At 39.0% G+C, this 18,472-nt stretch overlaps 1 protein-coding gene across 1 annotated transcript in view; it reads right to left on the bottom strand.

Annotated features, from left to right (window-relative positions):
- LOC307257303 (inactive phospholipase D5-like) overlaps window positions 1-12,351 on the bottom strand; it is a gene marked incomplete at its 3' end in the record, with an annotated part of 40,164 nt that extends 27,813 nt beyond the window's left edge. The window contains exon 1 of the mRNA XM_080036481.1: window positions 12,292-12,351. Within this exon, the coding sequence (XP_079892607.1) occupies window positions 12,292-12,297 (6 nt within the window). The 5' untranslated portion in view covers window positions 12,298-12,351. The remainder of the gene's footprint in view (window positions 1-12,291) is intronic.
- Between the last annotated feature and the right edge of the window lie 6,121 nt (window positions 12,352-18,472).

Below are 18,472 nucleotides of genomic sequence, written 5' to 3'. Positions count from 1 at the left end.
AAACCTTTGCAGCCTTAATTAATTTCCCCAACAAAATGTAAGTCATAAATATTCACAATATAGTTACTTGTATATATAACTATGTCTCCCCAGTGTGATTCTAGGTCTGTAACAATGGCGTCCTCTGTGGAGCGGTTAGTCCTGTATGTAAATTGGTTATTGTCCAGGTCAGGTGGGATAGCAGACTTCAGGTGTCAGAGCACCAGCCTCTCAAAGTGCTTCATTTTTTTTCTTGCATAATTAATGTATTAATTAAAACAAAAATAAACAAACGTACACCATTATTCACATACCTTCACTTCATCTGCATGTCTGCCAGTACACAGCCTTGGTTAAAAAATTATAAAAATAATTTGTGTGGAAAAAATTGGTGCCAGGCTTAATGTCCAATCCTGTCTTTTTCAAGTTTAAGTCCTGATCCTGAAAATCATTGGAGTAAATCAATAGAGCAGGAACATCATCCATCTTTAAGACAGGCACGCATACAGGTATAGTGTGGAATACTGAAGAGGAAGAGCCAGCAATACATTTGACTGTAATACCCTTCAGCTAAACCAACAGGGCCACACAATAATTTTCACAAAGTCCCATTTCACTGTAAAGGCACACACTATCACACATTTTGAAGTCTGTCAGATAGTACATCATGTTAAAAGACAAGCTGCAAATTATTTAAATATGTTTGTAATAAGATAATTTTTGGAGAAAAGGCACCGTCATTGCTTCCATTCCCTCTGCAAATGTTCTTGTTTCCAACGTGGTCTATATTGATGTTAATGATTCCATTATAGTACGGTTATAAATCTGTGTAAATGCAATAACATGTCAGACAGCGGCTTTGTGCAGACAAAATCATCAATATGAGAGTGGTGAGAGTGTAACATAATTGTTTGGTTGCGGAGTATATGAAAAAGAAAAAAGCTCACAGCTAGACTTTGTTCACACTTATTCTATTTCTTGGGGTTCACACAGTTAATATTTTATGCTGTGTAAAATAGTGTTGTGTCCCAATTACTTTATACAGTAAATAAACTGACTTTGGTATCATCATCATCATCATCATCATCATCATCATCATCATCATCATCATCATCATCATCATCATCATCATCTTTTATTATTAGACTCAAGGTATGAATCTGTTCTGTCCTAAGGTTTTTTTTGCCCACAAGGCTTATAAATATGGTTGATCTAGAGAGAATCTGTGTCAATTAAAAGACTCTATTCCTCCTTAGAAAGCAGAGAGTAAGGCCATCCATCACTTCTCAAGGCAGCCTGCGAATGAGAGAGAGCTCGGGATAGACAGTCCAAACAGCTCCAATCTCTCCTAGATTTACTGTGAAAGTCATGCACCCACACACCTACGCTCCATAGAAAAAAAAAATTGATTTCTTTCGTCCGGGAACTGTGTGACCCTTCATCCGCCTGTATCCATTCCCTGATTCTCATGGGACGCTTCAGCACCAAAGGTTGGCACATTGCACCTGCGGGAATGATCTATTATGCACTTTAATCCACTATGTCATGTTTTGAAAGTGGAGGCAAAAGCCGTGTGGCTTATGTATGTAATTTGTGCAAACTCTGTAGCAATGAAAACCACAATTCATGCTTCAATTTCAGCACACAGGGCGAGGGATGTACCCTGGTTGACAGTTAGTTGGAGCAAGAGAGTAATGGATGTCTCAAGGACCAAACAGGGACTGATTAATGCATCTATCTAGAGCAGAGGAACGGATTGGTTTCTCTGATCCAGCCAGAATGCTTCTACTGACTCTGATTGGATGTGGGTACTTGTGTGTCCCGACCAATCAGGACTGATAATGGGTTGCACAATGGGTGAAACGAGTACATCAGCAACACAGTAATCACCTTCTCACCACTTTCATTTATCTTTATCAAATAATTTACCACACAAAACAAGATTTGACATTTACAATCCCATTCATTAATTCTTAGCAGATTAAGTGAAAGACTTTATTTTGGTACTTAAAAAGTACAGAGAAAATACATTTTCTGCAAAGCACAACTACTGGCATTCAAACCCTTTCCCAGACAACCAGCTATCATAGTCTAAAGGCCAGTTAAGTGTTGGACCCTCGCCGTTGCTTTTGGTTGACATTTTCTCTGACCTTTTCAAAAACAGACTTAACGGAGAAAGGTCAGCTTGGAGCTATGGAGACAAATATCTGCACTGGCCTTGAAGCCGACCTGCAAAGGAACATAGTATACACACCAACAATGCTGCAAGTGTTTGTGTGTGTGGGACAGGAAGACGGACAGAGGTTAAGAAAGAAGGTGGGGAGATCGTGAGACAGATTAATTTAATAGGGATCTAAAGCTTGGCAAGGTGATGAATTTAAGGGGAGGAACCCATAGTGTGAGCTGCTGTACTGTTGAAAACTAGAATTCTAATGATTCTCAAATCCTGTGAAGAGAAAGGTTGTTTTTTCATTAAGTTTTGTGTAAATCCATGTGTCATCACCTTTGTGACATACTAAGAAGCAGTGAAGGCTTTCAAGCATTTAAATGAGTGTATGTTCGCGTGCCAAAGTGTGCTGCGAGAGCCTGCAATGAATTTGCCTCCTTCTTTACTGAGAAAATTCACAAAATTAGACAAGCTGTCACTGCATCAATACCAAGTTCAACATATGTGTTCCCTCTTAAAATCAATTCAAATGCAATGACAGAATTTTATCTTATAAACCACAAAAACCTGGAGGACATTATACAACACCTGAACTCCTCATCCTGCTGCCTTGACATTCTGCCCACAGGCTTCTTTAAAACTGTTTTTAGCTGTATGGCCTCAGATATTCTACAAATTGTCAACATGTCCCTTCAGACAGGTGTATTCCCACAGGCCATGAAAACAGCAGTCATCAAGCCACTCCTAAAAAAGAACAATCTAGATACATCACTCATGAAAAATTATAGGCCCATATCTAACCTACCATTTTTAAGTAAAATCATGGAAAAAGCAGTTTATCAACAGCTAAATAACTACTTAGCAAAGAACAACTGCTTTGATGTTTTCCAGTCAGTATTTCGACAACACCACAGCACTGAGACTGCTCTGGTTAGGGTCCTCAATGACATCCATTTAAACACAGAAAGTGGCAAAAGTTCTGTCTTAGTTTTACTGGATCTCAGTGCCGCTTTTGACACAGTTGACCACAGCATATTACTAGATCGACTAGCAAACTGGGTTGGACTTTCTGGAACTGTACTAAGCTGGTTTGAATCCTACTTAAAGGATAGAGACTACTATGTGTCAATAGGAAATTTCACATCCGAGCGAACAAATATTGAATGCGGAGTCCCCCAAGGTTCCATTCTTGGGCCTCTTCTGTTTAACATCTACATGCTCCCACTAGCTCAGATTATGAATAAGAACAAATTATGCTACCATAATTATGCAGACGACACACAAATTTACATAACCATATCACCAGGAGACTACAGTCCGATACAAGCACTGAGTAAGTGCATTGAACAAATCAATGATTGGATGTGCCAAAATTTCCTTCAATTAAACAACGACAAAACTGAAGTAATTGTCTTTGGTGCCAAAGATGAACAGTGGTGTCGTTACACTGGCTTCCAGTCACTCAAAGAATTGATTTCAAAATACTGATGTTGGTTTATAAAGCACTAAATGGTTTAGGGCCAAAATACATTACTGATCTGCTGATACGTTATGAACCGTCCAGAGCCCTTAGGTCGTCTGGGACAGGTCTACTTACAGTCCCTAGAGTTAGGACTAAACAAGGAGAAGCAGATTTTAGTTATTATGCACCAAAAATCTGGAACAAACTCCCAGAGAACTTGAGGTCTGCTGCAACTCTCAGTTCTTTTAAATCGAGTCTGAAGACTTTTTTGTTTCCATTTTAACCTGCAATTTTTATTTTATTTGCTTCTTTTATTCGCTTTTAAATGTTTTATAATATGTTTTATGTATTCTAATCTTGCCCCTGTAAAGCACTTTGAGTGGTCTTGTGTCTGAATTGTGCTATATAAATAAACTTGCCTTGCCTTGCCTTGCCTTTCTTTTAAGTTGAAATGAGAAAGAGTTGATAGCAGGGTCATAGCTAAGAACTCGGGGTACATTAACGCCTTGTTTCCTGAATACTTGTTCTTTAGTAATGTCCTGTCCTTACCTATTGGATGTATTATGATGAAATTTGGTACACAAATGAGGATGAATTGGAATAGATCTGGTGATCCCTGAACTTTTGATCCAGCATCACCATCAGGTCAAATTGTTAATGTGTCCAGTACTTGGGTTACTGACAAACTTCACGACATTCCAAGCATCCTCAACTGTAGTTTGTGTTTAATGATAATTGGCTAACATTATCATTCTAACAGACTATACTGAGATGATGAACTTAATGAGCATCATATACCTGCTAAAGAGACAGCCATAATGGTTGTCTGCCAACTTGTTAAAAAAAAGCAAAACTATATGCATGGTAAATTTGTTTGAACCAGCCCTTTAAAACTATCTAGTCATAGCACTTTACCCTTGTGCTGTAACAGGTTTTGCATCACAGAGCATCTGAGTCTAAGGAACCTTTACTTTGCCATTAAGGTGCAACAATCTGGCCAGGGCTGTTACTTTTTTTCATAAGAAGTCCTTCGTTATGCCAACACAAAGATATCTGTGTGAATGGGGACATCTTGTTCTGTATCATCTTTTGTAACGAGGAATATGTAAGACTGCCTGATAGCAGTTCTGCAGTAGATACTCTAAATGTCATCTTGAGTCTTTTTCTCCTATTCCTTTTACAGCGGTTACCACAGTGTCTCATTCACTATCCTTCCACTCTCTCTCTCTCTCTCTCTCTCTAACTCTCTCTCTCTCTCTCTCTCTCTCACTTTATTCCCTCCTTCTCCCTTTGTGAAGCCACTGTTCCCATTGATCCGAGCCTTGCTATCAAAATTAATGAGTCAAGTCTAATGCCGTCCAATTCAAATGACATCCAATTACATGACAGCCTTGCTGACTTGAAGCCACTGTTAACACACCCCCCCCCCCCCCCCACAAACACACCCACACAAAACACAAACATAAACTAATGATTAAAAAATAATATAATTTTTATAACACGCTTACAATATTCTCCTGCTAGTGTAGTGACACATGGGATATGGTCTTTTTATTGACTACAGTACTTTAGCTACCACAGTGTTCTCGTCTTTCAAAAAGTCAACGTTTCTGCAGAGCCCTGCATTTTCCCGTGCACACTTCAGAACATCCAGTGGCGTTTCCTACCCCCCGCCATCCTCTGCATATCCAAAATAGCGAGTGTATCCTATTTCCATCAGTAACGTTACTACTAAATTGTGCATGCGTTGTGTTTGTGTGGAATCAGCAGGATGTTCAATTACACTGGCTCAGCTGGTGTATATAGACAGAGAGGATGGTTTACTGACCAATGCTCTCACAAACACACACACACACACACACACACACACACACACACACACACACACACAAGCACACACATCCTTTGTGAGCCAAAACTGTTTCATTAAAGCTCTGCCAGTAGCGCTGCTTGGGCTTGATCCCTTGACATGCTGCAGGCCTAGGCTAAATTACCATGACAGCAGGTAACAAAGAGAGAGGGGAATTCTGTCATGAATTGATTCACACACAATAAGAAGCATAGGTCCCTGTCTGTTCTTGTTTAATTCGACTGGACTTTTTGAACATCGTCAGCAACAATATGTCCGGTATTTGATTTTTTGCCTAGATCGTAGAAGCTAATGAGAACGGTGATAACACAAACTCTCCGTATCGGCGCCTTCGCCGCAGAACATGGAAACAAGCACCCCCAGCCAAACTCAGTAGTTTGAACTAAAAGGGGCTTTGGCACAATATCTGCAATGCAGCTAAACTAAACATACTGTAGGGACCACCCTTGGCCATGACCTGTTTCAGAGGCTTGCAGCCCCTACAACTTCTCATGACGCAGTTCTTTGTGAAGTACAGTATCAGTACAATACAGATTTATGTACTGTATGTTGTGCAAAGCTCCTTTTGTGTGTGTGTGTGTGTGTGTGTGTCTGTGTAATTTCAATACAGTATGTATATGTACTGTGTAATGTCTTTCTTACACACATTTAAACACTGGCAGCAGCTCTGACAATGTGTCAGTTGTCATGAACAATACTTTATTGATCCCTTCTGAGTGTTAACCTAGCAGCCCTCCATTTGTGTGTGTGCGTTTGAGCGTGTTCATTCAAGTGTGTTAGAGAAAGGATTAAGTGCCAAATGCCTCTTCAGTTGTTTATTTTTCAGGAGCAGAATAAACTGTAACATTTCTCTTATTATGCCTTAGTGTATGTCCACGCTGTCATGCTAGCCATGTGGCTACAGTTATGACATTGTCGGCCTGTTGGTTGGTCGCTTAGTTAGTCGGTCCATCACTTTAGTCCAGATTGAAATATCGGGCAGATTTCTGCAAAAAAATCTGTACAGACAAGATGAAAAAGTGGTGAGAAGGTCATCGTTTGAAGTTTTAATCAAACAAATCTTGTCAGCTATTGTATGGATTGTGATGAAATTTGGAACAGAAATACATTATGCCCTTAGGGATGTATCTTAACAACTCTGACATATCTTCTACCACCACTGTCGGGTCCATTGTACTGTGGTGAGCATGTTAGCATGCTGATGTTAGCATTTTGCTCTAAGCTGTGAAGTACAGCTTCTTGACTGATCTTGTTAATCTGTTAACAAAGATACACTGAATGTATCTTGTCTTTTTCTGCAGAACAGTCTGTACTTCTACAAACACTGAAACAGTTCCGTTTGCTTGTCGCTGCGCTTCACCTTGAGCGCAGTGCATGAATTTTATTGTGTGTATGGCCCTGACAGTCTGTCAACCTTCAGTGCTTTGTGTCCCTCGTGCAGGCACCAGGGATGCTGATGCTCACAGTAATGAGTTGGCACATCACAAAGTTTAGTGGCAGAGTTAACACCTGGACAGGGAGCTAAGTCCCTGAGTCCAAACTTTTTTGCATTGCCACAAAAAGAAATTACCTCCTGCACATGATCTATAGTCCCACTGGGTCCCATCCAAATGTTGTGATGATAAACTATGAGCTTGTTTTAACGGTGTTTAAAATTGCACTGCTCCTCTGCGACAAGGACAAGGAAAAAGATTTTTTCCCTCCGAAACTATACCTGAACAATAATCTGGCTGTGGTGGAACAAACATTCGAAAATCCAACTTTAGCAATATTCAGATACAATGGTAAGAAATATCTCTTTATTGCATGTCTATGAGTAACAGTTGTTTTTTGTTATATACTGTCATGAACATTTAGGAAAATATGCCATCCTGTCTGTACTGTAAATAAGAGGATAAACTGCTGCACCAACCAGTTCTTACCTGCCCAAAGTGATTATTTTTTCAATTAAAAAACACTTAAAAAATAAATAAATAAATACATACATATTTATATATCATAGTAATATATATGTTTATACTAGAAACAGTCTTCAGTAGGCATCCGGGTATTTTCAAGTATACTAAATTTGACCACAAGAACAAGGACATCCCTTAATGTTTTTCTACAATACTAAATAGCAGAAAGTATGGGTATTGGAACGCAGGGCATGAGGTGGAGGAATGATAACAAAAGCGATTTTATAGTTTTAATTTGTTTAACTCGGATCACTGAAGCCTCATATTACCTTCAAATACATCTTTATACTAAACAAACCAAAAAAAATGTCAATACACATACAGGAACCATTGTTATGTTAAGACTGGCCAAGTGTGAACCTACTCTAAGTGCCCCCCATGTACCAGAGTCCCTGATGTAAGCATTGTAGGCCACTGGTATTGCACTTGAATGCAATAGAGCCTGTAATCTTATGCGTTCGACCAATGCTTTTCCTACTATGACTCTTATATCTGCAGTGTGCTTTAAAGGTCTGAAATGCTGATTTTGATGAAATTTCTATTTGCAAAGCCACTGTTCACATTCATCTTTTTGTCAACATAACAGCACATCTATTTTCCTGATAAACTTTCCATGTCCCTGCACGTTGTTCCTCTGCTAGTCAATTTAATAAGACATTTATGAGAATTGATGCACAATAGATGAGCCCTCACACTCTAAAACCATGATGTACCAGAGACACAAATGCGTCTTATTACAGAGCCGGTACACACTGATTCTATCAAGGACAAACATGCAAATTCAAGACCCTGTTTATAAGTGCTGGGTTTACAGCTGTGAAAAATGCATACCATTGGTTTCACAACAATGCCATCCGTCACAAAGACAGCAGCTATACGACTGTAAAATATACTGATGGATTATTACTGTAGTGAAATTTTATCCTGCTCACCCTATCATGTTAATGACTATCAAGATACACATTTGTGCGGGAATGTATGGAGTAGAAATGTAAATCCATATTGCCCTGTAAACAGTGATAATTCAAGTAATTTAATCAAAGAAAGCCTGGAAAGTGAATCCCTTGTGAACTCCTGTCCTCTCCCTCGAATGTAATAAAGGGCCATCCATAATTAATGCTTTGATAAATACAACAGTGTGCTTTTCTGCTAAGATCTTGTAATGTTCTGAGAGGTGTCATTTGTTTTGCCTGGTTAAACCATTTTCAGCTCAGGGTGATAGATGATGTGTCTGTCCACAGCGCAGAATTAGTGGCAGGAATGGCTGTGTATATGTATGTATGTGTGTGTGTGTGTGTGTGTGTGTGTGTGTGTGTGTGTGTGTGTGTGTGTGTGTGTGTGTGTGTGTGTGTGTGTGTGTGTGTGTGTGTGTGTATGTTGTAGATGGGAACCATGAATACAAGTCTTGATCCAAGCTGCATTCAGTCAAAAGGTTTTTACATTATGTAAGCTTGTCAATAGCTTGCCTCTGGCTACTGAACAAGAACCCTTGCTGCTGTTCTGCTGAGATCTTACTTTGCCAGAATATCAAACTTTGAACAGCTCTCAGAGCGACAGCCAAGACAGCACAAACCAGCGCTCTATATCTATAGGCATCGACTGCATGGTGTATTATCAGTTCTTCAGCCCTGTTCTCCCTTTTCTTCTAGCAGAGCGTATGTAATAATGTGAGGTATCATATCTACAGTGAAGCAGTGCTGGGAGCAAGACGAGTTCCAGGCACAATCAGCGTACAAGTAGGTAGTCATTTTCAGAGAGAACTTTCTTTTGCAGAGGCAACACAATCTTCCACATTTGTGATATTATCGCAATAACAGATATTTTTTTTTTAATCATTTAATTCGGGATCTGCATCAAAATACACCATGCTGTGCAAATTAAAAGATAAGACAGCTCATTTGCTGAAGGCAGTTATTATTTTAGGCATAAATCCTGTCCTGGAATAGAGTTTACAGTACATAAAATGATGCAATGTTGCTTCTGAACCCCAATGGCAGGTGCCTAAATGTTACACCATCTTCCCAAGTCCACTATATCTGTCCGTCATTGGAGTTTGGGAGCTGGGTCTATCTCATTCAGAATGGCAACAGGTAATGCCAAACGTGAGGTCAAAATGAGCCGTCTTTGGAGAAATATTGTTTCGTATAGAGTGAATGTGACTGACTCTGGATCTGTCTCATTGTTTTTAAACAAGGTGCAGCTGCAGCCTGCCAGTGGTTTGGTTGCCATAGATACTATTTGCAGGTGTTTTGGGCTTTACTGTCCACTGGTGATATGCACTATGCTATGGTCTGATGGGTTCTGGGTCTGTTTGTTCTGTTTGTACTGTATGTGTGTGTGTGTGTGTGTGTGTGTGTGTGTGTGTGTGTGTGTGTGTGTGTGTGTTTGCAGTGATATAATAGGGTGTACCCAGCATATTGATACAGTCTGTGAGCAGAATTACAAATTACTCTTTTTCTCTCTGCCATGCCACCTCTTCTTTGCAACCTACTTTTATCCCAATTGTTAACCCACATCCTTTTCTTTTATTCTATTTTTCTACTCTTCTCTTCTCTTTTACCTTTTTCTCCCCTATCATCATACCTTCCCAATCCCCTGCACTCCTCCCGACTGACAGACAGTCTGAGTGTCGGAAGTAACAGACCGTTTTGGGCCAGCAGCCCTCTTGTCAGGCAGTGCACTGTGCATCCAAAGTGAAAGAGTGATGGGATGAGGAGACAGGGAGTGACAGAGAGAGAAATAATCAGTTATGAAGAGAGGGGGAAAAGAAGGAGTAATGGTGAAGGGAAATCATATCTGTAAAGGTATTGGGCTGATGTATGGCCCTCCATCATCATTCTGTGATTGATTTGCGTCATGATGTTGTCTGCAATGCAATTAGAACTAGTGTGTTCAGATGTTTCATCTTTGGAGGAATTGTGTTATTGTGTCTCATTTACACAGAGTGACCCAGTTTCATCTTGAGATGTGGTTTGTTAAGACACACCTGGATCTCTTTTTTTACTTTTAATTTTAATTTTTAGGTTCAGTACAATACTGAGATCCCTTAAAATCCATTCAACCTTTTTCAATGAACTGAGTGAAACCTTTTTACAATTGAAAAATTAATTTCTGGTCAGTGCTCTCTAGTGGACAAACTATGAAATACTGTTTGACTAAATTACCTCAAACATTTCTGTATTGTAAGTGTTGTTAATAATCAGAAACATAAACATGTTGATAACTTATTTCCTAAATAACATTTCTAAACTACGTATGCTATGTTTGCAATAAGCTTACTTTGATTCATTGTTCCAATAAATAAGCTTTTGAAAATGTATTACAGTGAGGATTATACTATGTGTACATAAGGCTGACATAATAATTTTCCCTAATAAATGATACATTGATTATAAAAGTAATTCATCCATAAATCTCCAGAAATGCACCATACTACACTTTCAGGTCCTATGGCTGAGCATGTCATCAGATTATGCACTGAACATGGGTTTTTTAAATTTGATGGGCTTTTTTAAATGTTGTATTATGAGATTCAATGTTGGATGTATTCCCCTATCATTGTGTTGAGTTAGAGGTATTACGTTCTCATCATCATCCACATATTCAAATTGCATGCGGACATTTGACATGTGATGCACAGCGTTTAAGTTTTGGTTTGATCACATTATTTATGGCTTTTATAAAATAAAATAAATATTGAACACCTGGCAGGTGCAGCAAATAACACAATATCAACAAATGATGCACATACACTAACTTTATTAGATACTAACATCACCACTACCAAACAATAACTTAATAAATAAAATAAAATAAGAGATGTCCAGGATTTTTCAGGGAAAGGAAGGAATCGCACAATGAATAGATAGAAAAATAAATGAAAGAGGGCTCTGAACAAAGCAGCTGTCAAAGCGGAGAGAAGAATAACAATTCATTCAAAGGCCCGCTGACTCTTCCAAAGCATCAAATATTCACAGGCTTCAAAAGTATTTAGGGAGCTCTGAGGCTGCGCTAAGACAGTGTGACTACAAGGTTGGCTGCATGCAATTTTGGTGTGCAGCAGTCACAGCAAGTCCTGTAAGCCACAGAATGAAATATTCACATGACCACGTCAATAGCAGTGCCTTCCTCTAGATAGACTCAAGTAGCTATGCATGATTGAACACTATTGCACTCACATACAAGTATACACACATCAAGATCATTTGGGGCTACTTTACATCATACAAAAAAAACGCGTAACAGACAAACGTAAAGATCCAAATTATTCATTTAAATTCTGAGAAAGACGGCACAATATGTGAAAACTCCACCAACAAACTGTCCTCAATGCCGACAATTTATTCACCACTCTCTCTCTATTTGTGTCCTCACTCACACTCTCGCAGATAACAAGACACTTGAGGCAACACAGGTCAAGAGCACAGCATTATGTTCAATTCAATTCAAGACCATTTGGTAAGAAAACAGCTGTATCATAGATAGATAGATAGATAGATAGATAGATAGATAGATAGATAGATAGATAGATAGATAGATAGACAGACAGACAGACAGACAGACAGACAGACAGACAGACAGACAGACAGACAGACAGACAGACAGACAGATAGATAGATAGATAGACAGACAGACAGACAGACAGACAGACAGATAGATAGATAGATAGATAGATAGATAGATAGAAAGTAACAACAGTGAGACAGAAAGATTTCTTAAAACCATTGTATGAACATGCTTTTTGCTGAGAGCTCAGTAACATACACACACACACACACACACACACACACACACACACACACACACACACACACACACATGAAAACCAAACAAATCTATAGTAAGTGAAGCTCACCTTCATGACGCATCCCTTGTGTCGCTAGTCCACTTTACAACATGTGCATTTTCTTCTCTGTGTGCATATGATGACACAAACAGAAAGTGTGTCTGTGTGCATGTGTGTGTGTGTGAGCTACAAATCTGTCGCCTCCCGTGGAGCCACAGTGGAGGGAAGATGGTCCTTCTCCGCAGCAAAAAAATACATGGGCTTTTGTGTGTTAGATGTGTGTGTGTGTGTCCTAGCCTCTCGTGGCTGTTATATGAAGGAAAACTCTAGCAGAGGAGGACACACCTAAATCTTAACATGATGCTATCTGCCTCTGGCTGTCCCTGTCTCTCTCTGTGTGTGTCTCTCTCTCTAGCCTCTATACTCACACTTTGTTTCTATCATATGGCTGTATTGCTTTCTGTCCTCCCTTCTCCTCGCTGTCTCACTTTCCTCCCCTCATCTCGTCTCACTGTATCGTATAGTCGTCCACCTCCTTCTCACTCTCTCTCTCTCTCTCTCCCCTCCCTCCATCCCTCTACCTCCCCACCCTTCCGCTCTAAAAGAAAGCTCACATTTCTCTGTTCTCCCATATAGACATAAAAACGGGAGGGGAGAGAGAATAAATAGACGGTTGGGCTTCTCTCTCTTTTTCCCCTTCCATCCACTAGCCTGTCCTGCTCCTCTCAACCTGCTGTGTGTGATATTGAGTTACCTTTTTAATCTCTATGTGATTGAAAACACCAATTCACCTATTATTTTAGATTTTGTTCATATTTGAATCAAATACAATAAACATACAGTAAAATATCTTGTTGTTGCAGACGCACAGTAGGAACTCTTATACAGATAAAAAAGCATCAACATTCATGTTGATACAAACTGAAAGTATTGTATCCCCCCATCTACAACTTTGTTACATTTTTTCTCTCTTGTACTTTGATCACATGTGATGCTGTCAGCAAGGTGCAAACACACACAATTATGTATCATATTCTTCTTTCTATATTTGCAACATAATATCATTGACATCAAGCCCGTATGTTATATTATAAGTGGAATTATTGGAAATTAACTTAACACGTTTCAGTATGCAATGGCGATAATGGCAGCAAATTGACATGCAATGCAGCTTCTGTTCACAATGTGGGGGTAACGATAGTAAATCTTTTAAAGGTGGTGTGTCCTGCAGCTGTGTACTGACACAGGGTGGCCAACAGAGGGGGTTGTTACACTTCACAGGCCAAACCTCAGGTGGAAAGTAATTTGTAAGGACTGTTGAACTCACTTGTCTAAGAGCAAACTCTACTCTCATAACTCAGTAGATACTGGACAACATGCAAGACTACAAGGTTCACATTAGGCTCAAGATTGGTTTCCACACCCAATAGTGGATCTGCCCAACAGTAGTTGAGATAAACACAGTCACTGAAATCATCTCAACTCTTTTATCAGTACAAAGATAAAATCAATGGCATAAATCTAAGGTGCATTCTGCACTGAAACATAAATCTCATCCATTGCGTATATGTTATATCAATCTGCATGTCTTGTTTAGACCCCAAGGGCTCAATACAAACTGTAGGACAGATCAATAGCCGATCACTTCCCTAAGGTTGATTCATTTGACAGTATTTATATCGGCCGTGACTGCCTCTGAGCTCTGACATTTCGCTCTCTGTCTGTCTTTGTGCTCCACATCAGAGTGATTACCCATGAGGTGGTGCATACTGAGTTATTAACAAAGCAAAAACTGGCTATACATAAAGGTATATACAATGATACAAATACATTAAAGACACAAAAACATCTTCATGCAATCTTCGAATAAGGAGCTCTCTGTATATTACAGGTAGATTTGTGTGCTTGACTCAATCACTGATGCCTTATCAGCACTCATTGCTGCCATCCTTCTTTGGAAATTGGACAGTTTTTGATATTGCACTGCAGAACTGAGTTTCTAGCTGACTTGGCTGTGCTCACAACAAAGATCAAGGGCGACTTTGCTTCGGCCTGTCTATTACTGACAGTTTGATGTCTGAGCGTGTGCGTGTGTAAAAAAACAGCCTCAGGTCATTTCAAAGCATGTCTTCAGGCATCACACCGAGTTGCATTTCCTCAGGCAGGTGGCGGGGAGTCGCCAGGCTGTAGCTGAAGCTCTGAGCTGCATGCTGATGTTTGTGTTTGTGTGTGTGTGTGTGTGTGTGTGTGTGTGTGTGTGTGTGTGTGTGTGTGTGTGTGTGTGTATGTGTGTTTTGTTTTTGTTCTCTAGCTGGGTGTTTTTGTGCGTAATTCACCAAATCCACATCTTTATATTAACTGTAGGTTTGAACTAATTATAATGCGCGTGAGCTATAAAAATGTAGAGGGGTGTAGTTTTTTTCTTAGGTTATTAAAATGAGATGATATCAACCAAGTCAGATTCACAGTGAAGATATCTTCCACACAGGTTATGGTTACGGTAACACACTAAGTAGAACAATGAAGGAGAACAAACTTTTCAAGAGTAATTAATGTGGACATGAACAAATCAGTCAATTACAGTGTTCCTGTGGGATTAAGTGTCACAGCCTGGAAACGAGTCACACCAAAAAACGTCAGACACTTCATGTAATTTTATCTCTTTGTACACAACGCAACCAGATGGTGCGCATGATTTGTTCAGCGGTTGGAAGACAAGATACTGACTCTCATTGGGGAGATGGGACAGATGCTCAAGTTGCAGAATTGCCCATGTATTGGAGTAAACCAGTGGAAAGACACAGCCTCAGGGAATATATTAATACACATAGCCTATTTAATGGACTGTGTTCATATAACTGCCAAGGACAAAACACTCTGAGCAACAGCCATCCTAACATTTAAGGGTTAATGTGTCTTTGGAGAAAACCTTTGAAATGAAAACTAATCATGTGAGAACATTGATACCACTGTGACTGTGTGTTAATTTTGGAGCTAGTTTAGCATGGCTTAGTGTCCAGATTGGAAGCAGGGAGAAAATGCTAGCCAGAGTATCTCAATTACTGTTTCCCAAAGAATAGTTTACATAATGGTAAGTTTCAAGGTGTTGGTTGACATATTTGTGTTATACAGAGTGAGAAAAGGTTGCATGAGAGTGGTATCGACCTTATCATCTCTCGTCATAAAAGTGTATGAGTGTATTTTCCAAAAATGTTGATCTGATGCTTTTATCTACAACAGAGGAAACCAATGTAGCCCAATTGAATCTACTCAATGGCTAATCAACATTAAGTTGTCCAGAGGCACCTGTAGCCAAAATGATAGTGTCAGGGTCAGGGTGATTAGAGAAACTTTTCAAAGCATCAATGCTCTGCTCTTAATGAAAAACATCAAATATATTGTAGAAAATAAAATTTACCCTGATAAGAGGAAGTAATATTGCACCTGAAGGACTCCCTGACCTGACTGTCACAAGCAATGAGTCTCTTTTCATGAATAATCACACAGTCAGCACAAACTTTGAAACCAAATAGCCCACACACAACCGCACAGAGATGCTAAAGAAGAGACATCAAGTGATACACCATTAAAAAACTCCCTCCCGGCACATACAAAGATATTGCACTTTAATGATGTCTCAGTACCTCTGCTTCATCGGCATTATTGAAATCCTCTGAACAGTTGGCATCCAATATTAAAGCTAATAGCAGTGAATTGTTCGCATGTGATATGATGTGGGAATTTAATACAAAACATTCCTAGAAATCAAGACATTGGAGATGGCTACAGGGACTATTAAATTGGATTATGTCAAAATGCCAAATAGATTTCCTTTTTAACCTCTGTTGTGAGCTCAATAATGCTGTGTAGAGATTGTAGCACACATATATTTATGCCAGGTTTAAATCCCTGTGAAATTCTGATGACATATATTTCACAAATCAGCGACCCCCCTCCCTCCCTCCCCCCAACGATCACATTCATGTTACACCTTTTCAACTAAAATAACTTTCCAAAACACTGCGACGGGAATCTAATGACTTTCATCTAATTGCCCAATTAGTTCACCCTGTGAAAACGCATAGGCTCGGCTTCCAGTGGATTTTCACCATCAATCGCCTCAACATGTGGTTGAGTGTCTATGTGTGAGCATGTCGTGTGGAAAGAGAGAGAGAGAGAGAGAGAGAGAGAGAGAGAGAGAGAGAGAGAGAGAGAGAGAGAGAGAGAGAGAGAGGTAACATGTTGGAGCCGGAGATGCCACACTGTGAAGGAACCCATCAAAGAAACCTATCAAATAATTTTTTTAAATTATATATATAAAGTTAATGAGTCACAGGAGATTTAGTGCACATGTGGACTGACGGCCAGCATACTTTAAACCCTTGGTTCCTGGAGATACACTCAATTGGTCATTGTTAAAATTGTTAGTCTTTGTTGTCATGGTACCTTACTAGACACACAGATGTGCTCATGAGACACACAAAAACTTGTTGTATATGAGACAATAGCTCCCTCTACTGTTCTTAAGGTCTACACTCAACAAGTATAGACACATTTTTTGTACTGTAGATAATAAAAGGAACTAATTTACAATAACCTGTTGTAATCTGAATTAAACAAAAGATGTTGATTTATACATGATGAGATACATTCATGTATGCTCATCATGACCACGATAACATGCCATACTTCATAAACTTGTGTTTATGCTGTAGTAATTCATTACCTTTCTGTGTGCAGATATGCATTGGAGGAACGTAAACTGTAATTCAGTACAGCTTTAAATAACTAATATTTGAGTTTTATTAAATGCCGATTTATATATGTATCTTCCAAACATTTTACTCTTTACTCCACAACATTGCCACATACTGTATCTGAAAGCTACCATTGTTAGTTGCTTTGCAGAAGAAGTTTTAAACAAAAAAATATCAGTTTTGAAATAAATTTACAAGCTACTCAACAGCTGGCCTAGTAAAAATTTAATCTCTGTATTAAGAATTCAGCAATATATAAACATTGAAACAATTACCACAATGTAGTTGATTGTACGTTATGTACAGTATATCTCTTACCAACTATAAACTATAATCAATCAAAAAGAGGCTGGAAATAAACAGAATGACAATATATGAACGACAAAATAACAGTGAGTAAAATAAGTCTTCAAAGGTTATAATTATTGACAAATACTATACATTAATGAACACTTAAAACATGATTATAGCCGCGTAGAACTACACTTTGTCATAACCCTTTTTTGTAATTTGTTTTAAACTGCTTATACAGTAAATGCAAATTGTTAGAAATAATTAAAGAACATTTTTAATTAAAGTTTCATTTGGAATGCAGGACTTGTTATGGAGTATTTTGTTATTGGGGTTTTGCTGCTTTCACTTCTACTAGGATCAGTATGTCAGTTTTCTCTGCACAAGTCCCTTTGCACAAACACATCGTCACTGCAGATGGATTTATGCCGAAGCTGATCACAGCAAGAGACTAAAAATACAGTGATTCATACATAATTCACTGTATTAGCAGCAGTTGGTTGGCAATTTGTTAACCGCAAGATGACTGAAAATCAGTATGCATGTTTGTGATCGCTTAACTGATTCAATTTGATCAACTTGATGTACAGTTGCAACGTCACATTTTAGTGGCAAACGCACACAGGGGAGGAAGGAAACCTCTTAAAGCCAGAAGCTTGGAAACAAAGTCAGGTTGCTGCTGAAGTGGAGTGAACCCGAACTTGAGCCAAGCTGTCAAACAGTGAGCCAAACACCCAAAGCATCAACCTAATTGGTACCCAGTATATTGAGCATGTTGGGTAATTGATGATAGCAAGCTTCTGGCCCAAGGCACTTAGGTATCAATATATCTATATATATTTTCTTTCTGACCATTACATCTGATTGCATTTACACCAGCACCTTCTCTCTCCATGTCTTCCTATCTGAAAAAGGACCCTTGTAACTCGGGTAGAAGAGAAAATCCTCATATCGTTACTTAAATCAACCCCTGCGGGAAATGAAGAGCGTGGTCTTTCAATGTATAGGCTTCCCCCTTACTGGCTGTCTTCAGATACTATCCTGCTCTAAAGGCAATGAAGAAAAACACCCTTAATTAACCAATCACTCTCTTCAGAGAAATATTTCCACTGCAACAGATCAGGATAAAGTAACAGTCAAGTATTTTCTTTATCTCTAAGAGCAAACGACAACACTGGAATCATCAAGGCCATCTTTATACG

The sequence above is a fragment of the Ammodytes marinus genome (assembly GCF_949987685.1).
Source record: "Ammodytes marinus genome assembly, chromosome: 11".
Lineage (NCBI taxonomy): Eukaryota > Metazoa > Chordata > Actinopteri > Uranoscopiformes > Ammodytidae > Ammodytes > Ammodytes marinus.
Note: the sequence above shows the minus strand (reverse complement) of the source record. Positions and strands in the feature narration are given on the sequence as shown.